Raw genomic sequence first — 9,010 nt, 5'->3', positions numbered from 1 at the left:
CGCACTACGGGTGGATTTCGGGCTACTACACGCGGGTACGAGGCCACCATCAGGTCCGATCGGTCAAATAGATCCGTCAAGCCATCGCTGGCTCTCCAACTGGGAAATGATCGAGCACAAGAGGCGTTCTTTCGCAAAATGAGGTTGGAGGGAGGTGTGAACAGTAAAAATGACTAAGCGTACCTTGAAAAAAACACCAACGACGGGTTCTTCTGCGAACTTAGGCCTGAACCAACTCCACGTTATGTCGGCTGGAACCCAATTTTTTTCGGGGGGGGGGCGGCGGGCTGAATTGGGGCTCTTGAATTTGCGCTCCTGAAGGTACGCCAACATTAATTGGCACCGTCCGAAGATCGGACTGGAGCGTATTTTGTTTACGGTCTTAAGGATGTGCTTTGCTCAGATCAACGTTAACGGCAATACGACAAATACATATTTGATCTTTACTATTCCAGTTGCACCACAAGATTCCATTTTACAATCAATTTAAAAAATCGTGCAGGTGAAATATGCACCCGGGCTACCTTCTTAATACATAAATTAATGCCATCAAGGGCTCTATACTTCTTACAGGTGCATTCTCATTTTCGTCCACCCATTGGTCACCGCTAAGTGTTACCCGTGAGGTTGGGGCTGGGCCGACGCCGCATGGCCCATAGAGACTGCGGCAATGGGTGTGGAGTTTTTTGTTGCTAGGATTTTTGAGTGGGCATGCTTAATACTAAGTTACCTCGTTTTTTCGCTTATCGTTTCTGACTGAAAGTTGAACATTTTCAAGCAAAAATGAATTGGTCATGTACTACAAATTGTTTGTCCACTTTGTTTTATTTGGGCAGGTTGCTGGGGCCCTTTTTTAACCATTCTGCTCCCCGTCCCTCTAATACTCGTTAATACAGATCTGGTTGCGCCCCTACAATGTACGTAAATCAGAGCATTCATCGGAGATAAACGCCACATTGCTAACTGCCCTACAACTTCGAGAAGAGAGAGAGAGAGAGAGAGAGAGAGAGAGAGAGAGAGAGAGAGAGAGAGAGAGAGAGAGAGAGAGAGAGAGAGAGAGAGAGAGAGAGAGAGAGAGAGAGAGAGAGAGAGAGAGAGAGAGAGAGAGAGAGAGAGAGAGAGAGAGAGAGAGAGAGAGAGAGAGAGACGCCCAGATCCGGGAGGAGCCCATTTGCTGATGTATTTCAGGGAGTCTGAGTCATTTTTCGCTGTTCGGCCGCTGGCGCCTGCCTATTTTGTGAACTTGCGCCCCTGCGCTCGGTCATGTTCCAGTTTTAAAACCGGTGATGATTTTACGGAACGAGCATGGTTCTAACGACGAACACATGACCAGAACTGATAAAATACAAATGGTAGTCACGTATCATGGCAGGCGGTGAGGTTGTCATAACAGGAGCTGTTGACACAGCAGCTAGGTCAGAGAAACGCGTGTATCCTATTTTATGCTGCCCGGAACTCAGAAACCTTAGTACAGCCCGTCGTTCAGTGAGTTGCTCTTGAAATAGGTACTGATTCTCTCCACAATGTGGCAGCATTTGACAAAACGAAGACAAAATGGGCCAAATTAACGAGAGGCAGCTTTCGTTATTTTACAAAGCAAAGGCATGTCTTTTTTGTAAACAGAAAGTCGGGGAGTCGGGAAAGCCGGAGTAAATCAGCCACGTAAACGTCTCATAAACTGCCGTTTAATCAGCATGATATGCACCAACCATCCGCGAAGAACTGGCGCTCCGTCCTGTTTCGCACCAAGGCTGCAGTGAGGGGCGCTATGCGAAATTTCATTGGTTACAAGGTTACTGCTGTTGAGTTCCGTTCAGTCCCATCTTTCGCAGTGATGTTGTGCAACTAAACGCAGCCAGTGTGGGTTAGCCTCAGAGATGGGCATTCCAGTGTAAAGAATGACAAAGTCTTGTAACATTTCTGACGCGAGAACAACTGCACGATATTCATTCACAGATAACAGAACAAAACAGCGATCCAAAAACACCTGGGTATATTCGACATATACTTCGAAATGCCTTTAAGCATGTGTTAAAATGACAACCCGATCATACAGCTGTCTCCGCTTGTACTGCTTACTGAAGCCACCACTGTCAGGAAAAGTGGCACTCTTGGGCTGCGAAATGAAAACATACTGCAATATCATTCCCAACGATGGGCCATTCCACCGGATTGAGGCTCGCATCACACTCCCTGTAATAATAATCGAGTCATGCCGCATTGCACCACGCGGCATAACATGGTGGCAACACTTTCCTGGCTCCCTCTGGCGTCGCAGGTAAAACAACCAGTTGAACTCATCTGGCTGCCTAGGTGCAACCAAACGAGCTAGGCCAAACATGCATTTCAAGGAAACCGCCTATGCGAAGAAACCGACCTTTTCTCGGCCCTTAAGATTCACAATTTTCACCTTACAGCACTTGCAAATAACTCACGGTTCAGGAAAGCTGGGATTTCTTGCTCTGCATCACATGCCATAGTTCCACTGATTAGATACTCTTTCAGCAGCGCTCAGAAATTGTTAACTTTGATGACTTCAACGACGACATACAAAACGAGATTTCATGCTTACAGAGTTTGCAACAGTGCAGTACATCACCCCGTTAGAACACCCCGAGGTCAACGGTAGGAATCGCCAGTGAATTGCATTGAGTTACCTGGTTCTGGCCAAGAGTCGTTATAAAACCTAATGGCTGAACCCTAGTGAAGTCATTTCCAAACTGAGGACCGAGGGTGTCACACATAATTCGCGCCCAGCTACTCTTCCTGATCTCCGCCAGCTGTGCGGGTGTGAAACTGTGCGCAAAGCCGCCGTTGTCGTAGAAGAAACGGTCTCCAAACCGTAGGTCGAAGAACTGCTGCCCGACCAGGCACTGGAAGGTGGGTCCCACCTGGGCGCCAGGGGCTCGCCGCTCTATCGCCCCACCGATGAAAAGGTCCACGTCTCGTGGATCATCGTAAACAGACCGCAGCCGGTCAATGACCTGAGAGTCCATCACACGGTTGAGGTCGCCCCAGAACTGTACCCTCGCAATACCACAAGCCTCTAACACCTGGGCATGCGTTGGAGTTCCGTGATCTCGACCTCGCTGAATGTTCAGGGAGAGAAGGTCTAAACCAAATCGGAAATTGGTAGTGAAGAGCATTTCGTGCACGGCATGTGCCATGTTTGTATCAGAAGTTTCCGAACGTCTGGCGACTAGGGTGCGAGCATGCCCCGCCAAGCTCTGTGCCACCACAGTCGGCTCAAAAAAGGTCGTGGAGACGTTGACCGTTCGGAACACCTGACCGTTGGCGTCTATCAGGTCATACATGTCTCGTACCATGTTGTGACCGAATCGGAAAGCAGCAGAAGCGAACGAGTTAGAGATGCTGGGATCTATGTTCGGGTCATAATAGTTGGAGAATCCGGACTGCAGAGGCAGAAGACCGTGCGCATCGGCATAATCGAAGCCGACGACAATCGGCAGCCATTCGTTGTAGAGGATGTGCTGCCATTCGGCCGCCACAATTCGTCTGGCGTTCTGGAACAGGCGCTCGTCGTCCCAGAAGGGGTGGACGTTCTTGAGCCCGCGTGCGATCCGGTTGTGCTCGCGTACGAACACCGTGTGCATGACGGCCAGACCACTCTGCTCGTTCACGCGCGTCTCGCCGGCTCGGAAGCAGATGGAAGCACGACACGGTCTGTCCGATACACTTGCGCCCGTCAATGGCAGCAGCTGACCCTGGCTGGTAAGCATCAAGCCGCCCTGGAAGGCGCGTATCGCATTCAGGTCCTCCTGCTTGCTGCCATAAACGTTGGACGCGTCCAGGAAGGAGCTGAGCTCGTTTAATGGATTGACAGCCCGTGGGATGCAGTCCGACAGCGGGGACGGCAAGGATCTCACCAGACTCATGCAGCGTTGGCCGTACTGGCTGTAGAACGGGTCATCGGCCGGAATGGGGATGGGGATACACTGGGGGTGCCGAGGAACCGTCGGGAATGTCTGACCGTTGTTCTCGCAGCACTCGATGCCGTTGCCAGAATTAAGACGGAACACCAGTGCGTGCGACATATCGTGGTCGACGAACTGGCTGAACTGCATCAGCGACAGTGTGAAATCATTAAGCTCGTTGGACAACGTATCCAGCACGCGCTCGCTCACCAGCCGCGCACTGGGCAGTGTGCCGCCGCGGACTGCTCTCGTTCGGATGGCGAACAGGTTGTCGTCGTACGTGTTGGGGAGAAGTCGCTTGAGACCGGTCAGTGCTCGACCGAGCCGCGGCCGCTGCAGATTGTTGCACTCGCCGGTTAGGGTGCGGTAAATACTGTTGTCGCACCTAATGGACCCTTCGGGGGTGCAGTTCGGTACTTGGACTGACGTTTGTCCGGCACCGGTGGCGGGGGAGAAGCTGGTTTGTCCGGCACCGGTGGCGGGGAAGAAGCTGGTTTGTCCGGCACCGGTGGTGGGGAAGAAGCTGCCGCCGCTGCCGCCACCGCCGCCGCCACCACCACCGCCAAAAATGCCGCCGCCACCGCCGCCACCACCGCCTCCCCCCTGACTCTGTAGGTTGGTCAGCGCCATGATCGACTGCAACCCCTGCATTCCCAGGTTCTGTTCCAGATCACTAGACTGCGCGTTCAGGAAAAACAGTGCCGTCGGGCTGTTGACGTTGGGCACCTGGCCGGAGTTGAGCAGCTGGGAGGTAGTGGAGGTGAGGGTGTTGACCGCTTGGAGGCCAGCCTGTCCCGCTGTGAACAGCGCCTGCTGTGTTGGCGCACGCAGCGCGAGCGGCGCGCCGGCTCTGCCGATTGCGTCGGACGTCAGCGGTCGCAGTTGGTCCAGCGAAGAGAACTTGCCGCCGCCCGATGGCTGCCGCCCCTGGAGACCACTGGCCGCCAACTGCGTCCCCGCGAACGTGCAGAAGATGCCGAGGGAGCCGTCGCCTAGCTGGCAGCCGTTACTCTGCAGATAGCCGGGCGAGACTGCCGCCGGCGGGCACAGCACCAACGGAACACACCCGCTTTGCCCGGCCGGGCCTCTCGTTCCCCCGATCCGCGATGGCTTGGCCTGTTGCAGATTGCCTGTCGCAAGGCTGATCCCCACGCCTCCCACTCCTACATTTGCAAAGCTGAAACCACCCTGGCCCGTCTGGAAGCCTCCGCCACTGAACGTAGGGATGGATGGCTGGCCGCAGCAAACACCCAGTCTTCGGCCCGGCAGGAAGCACTGCTGCACAGGCACTTGTCGGTACGCTCCAGGGCAGAGGGCTGGTGGCCGGCAGTCGCATTGGGCGTCGACCCTGCTTGCGTAGACGCACAAGGCGACCACCAACAACACCTGAAATACAAAACTTCAGTAGTTGACCACGCCTGTACAGCACCAAGTCTTCTGGCTCCTGCTTGTAGAACAGCTGGTCATGATGAGAACAACGACAATATGCTTGTAATCGCCGAATTACTTATCCCATTATTACCAACACCTATGTATATCATGACATGATGAGTTTCGTCACTGGTCAGTATCACATAGAACTGGATGAAAGCTATGGGGCCTGAACCAAATGACATTTGGCGATACAAACATCAAACACACACACACACACACACACACACACACACACACACACACACACACACACACACACACACACACACACACACACACACACACACACACACACACACACACACACACACACACACATGTATATATATATATATATATATATATATATATATATATATATATATATAAATATGTCAATGGTTGTGAGTGAGCGCTTTCCATCATAAATGATGCCCTAATATCTTCAAATGTAGAATAGTCCCTCGAAAGGGGCTTGGAAAAAATTAGATATAGCATTCAAAGGTATTGAGGTCAAAATCACGTATAATGCAAACACTCACTTCCCATTTTCGGTAAGCTTTCAGATGCAAAAGACTGCTGCTAACAACCAAATTTCACTGTTAGAATAACAATTTTAATACGCCATCGTTTGATTACGTCATGGAACTTTCATATGACATCAGACAACGCCATGCAACTCTCGAGTGACATCAGAGTCGCTGCCGGACTGGCTCTGTCAGAACTCCCATTGTAGCAGACAAGCTGACTCGCTTGTAGCATTTGAACCTGGCCGAAAGGTGGACTGTTCGCTAGCGCGTGCTTGCTGAATCTGAATATCGTAGGGTGTGGTAGTTTTGACTCATTCTCATGGTGTACTTGAATATTTGTCTGCGATTTATGCCTTTTGGCATTTACATACTCGGTTACAGCGTTCTTCTGAGCATTCCACCATTTGAGCAAAGGGAGCATTCCACATTAGGAAAGGGGCTTTGAATTGAAATAGACATCTTGAAGATCATTCGGTGCAGGTCACAATCCTAACCTTCTTAGACCTAGACTCCTCTAGTTTTTGAGCTACACGCCCGCGAAAATGCACAGACTTCTTCGGTGATACTACTTTAAGGTCACCCAGGTATCCACGACGGGATTATAACGCCATTCATATATTTTCATTCCAGCAGTCATGCGGTGATCAAGGCCACTAAAAATGCAACTGTCGAGTCATTCATGTCTAGCGATCGTGACCACGATTTCGAGATAAAACGGTCGTCGATTGACTGCCAATCAATGTTGTGAAAGGTACGGTGGCGTAATCCAGCAGCGACGTCTTGAGCAGCAGGTTTATTATATTAAGTAGAGGAATTGTGCAATTAGAAAAAACATGTGCAGAAGAGGAATTGTGCAAATTGTGAATTGTGTCTTTCCAGATTAAAGTATATCAATAGTTTAAAGCTAGCTTATTTCATCATAGCTGCTGCTCGATTCAATATTTTAACTGTGGAATATTCCCTTTAACTTACTCGATCCCCAATCTCATTTCCGTTATACATAGCACCATGCCTGAATTCCCGTGTCATGAAGCACAAAACTTAATTCGTGTTTGGAACTTGCTCTCAACGCGTTTAACTGGTTGCAAGCCAACTGCTGTCCGTTAGTTCCATCAATTGTGCTGACCTACGCCAGACGCGGATATTTCGACGATTATATTTGTCTTGAGCACTACATGGCCATCGATGGTGCTTTACAACGCACCCAGCAGCGGATGCTATATGACCACATGACTATCCAGATAGCTGTATTCTCGGGATGTGTCTATGGCGTCATGCATGTCTGGGTGAACTTTAAATAAGCTGTGCGTGGTAGTCTGGACAAGTTCGCATACGTCTCACTCAGAAAAAGAGGATTTTAAGTCTTAAGGTTGCATGACTGTAAATTAGATTGAATGATCTTAACAATGACCATCTGAGTTTAAAATCGCATACGAATGTTGACCACTCCCTCAACTGTAAAACTGTAAAAGTGTCGGCCTGCTGGGCGTCGGCCTGCCGCGAGATAGAGAATTCCATCGGCTGGCGAAGGCCGCCCGCGACCGCCGCGTATCGCCGCGCATTAACCGTGAAAAGCTGTCGCTTCTAAGAAACTAGAAATGGTGGGGAAGATTTTTGGCGTCAAAGGTACACGCATGGAATGCCCAATAGCTACCGAAGATTTGCGCGCGATTGCACGACATGTCGCACATAAAACGTTAACGGACGTATTATTATTCCAGCCCCTTATCAGAGCGAACCAACCATGACCATTCATGAGCCAATCGCCACTGGTGCAATGTTTGTGCTATGCAATTCATGGGCACCAAATACACGCACAGTGGCTGCACTTACCCAGGACACCTGCATGGCGTGGCGGGAGGGCTGCCGCTGCACACTGTCGCTGCCGCCGCCCACCGAGCTCATCCCAGGCAGCCGGACGGCTCGGCTTATATAGGCCGGTTCCAGCTCCGGTCAGGTTTCCCGGGAGACGGACACGGCTCTATGTGGACGGAGAAATGGGGTATGGGTACTGCGATTCTGCGGTCGCATACCGGCCGGGCTAGCGACGACGGCCGTAACCAGGGTTCATCGTGCCGAACATCCTTTTCAGGCCCAGATGCCGCCCTCCGTCACGTGAGCACCGCTCTGTCACCAGGTCACCGTGTCACCGCTCACCACTCAGGTCACCGTATCACCGCTCTGTCACCAGGTCACCGTGTCACCGCTCACCACTCAGGTCACCGTATCACCGCTCTGTCACCAGGTCACCGTGTCACCGCTCACCACTCAGGTCACCGTATCACCGCTCTGTCACCAGGTCACCGTGTCACCGCTCACCACTCAGGTCACCGTATCACCGCTCTGTCACCAGGTCACCGTGTCACCGCTCACCACTCAGGTCACCGTATCACCGCTCTGTCACCAGGTCACCGTGTCACCGCTCACCACTCAGGTCACCGTATCACCGCTCTGTCACCAGGTCACCGTGTCACCGCTCACCACTCAGGTCACCGTATCACCGCTCTGTCACCAGGTCACCGTGTCACCGCTCACCACTCAGGTCACCGTATCACCGCTCTGTCACCAGGTCACCGTGTCACCGCTCACCACTCAGGTCACCGTATCACCGCTCTGTCACCAGGTCACCGTGTCACCGCTCACCACTCAGGTCACCGTATCACCGCTCTGTCACCGTCCTGCCGCAGGTTACCGTATACTTAGCTCATTCGACATTCCGCAGGCTTCGTTCCATCTCTGGCCGATCATTTTTTCTTGCCACAGAACGCTATTCAAATCGGTGATGTCCAAAAACCGACCGATTGCTGACATGGTTAATGGTGCATTGACATGTTTATGTTCTGTCCATTCAATTCATTCTTTCATTAGCTATTGCGCGCACTTGCATTTTGTTTCTCAAGTCTCAAAACGCGCTGCCAGAGATCCCCAAAATTAGCATACATTTTGTGTGTTAATTTTGACAATTATCGCAGACCCCCATTTGCACCCACAAAACCATGGGTTATCTGTCAAACACCCATTGTCAAGGACCTCTTGAGCAGTTTTACAGTTGTTTAAGTAATTTTATGGATTTTTCCAAGGTTAAGTTCAGTTCAGTATGGCTCTCGATAGTGATGTCCACTGACAAGTCAT

The 9,010-nt window shown here is 51.2% G+C and overlaps 1 protein-coding gene across 1 annotated transcript; it reads right to left on the bottom strand.

The window, feature by feature from the left end:
- Positions 1-1,684: 1,684 nt before the first annotated feature.
- Positions 1,685-7,759, bottom strand: LOC119106020 (peroxidase). The gene is made up of 2 exons (XM_037229615.1): positions 7,712-7,759; positions 1,685-5,321 (listed from the first exon to the last, which is right to left on the bottom strand). The coding sequence occupies exons 1-2, from the start codon at positions 7,724-7,726 to the stop codon at positions 2,604-2,606; spliced, it is 2,733 nt and encodes a 910-aa protein (XP_037085510.1). The 5' UTR covers positions 7,727-7,759; the 3' UTR covers positions 1,685-2,603.
- Positions 7,760-9,010: the final 1,251 nt, after the last annotated feature.

The sequence above is a fragment of the Pollicipes pollicipes genome, unplaced genomic scaffold, assembly GCF_011947565.3.
Source record: "Pollicipes pollicipes isolate AB1234 unplaced genomic scaffold, Ppol_2.1 Scaffold_6138;HRSCAF=7277_pilon_pilon_pilon, whole genome shotgun sequence".
NCBI lineage: Eukaryota > Metazoa > Arthropoda > Thecostraca > Pollicipedomorpha > Pollicipedidae > Pollicipes > Pollicipes pollicipes.
This window is presented reverse-complemented; position numbering and strand designations above follow the sequence as displayed.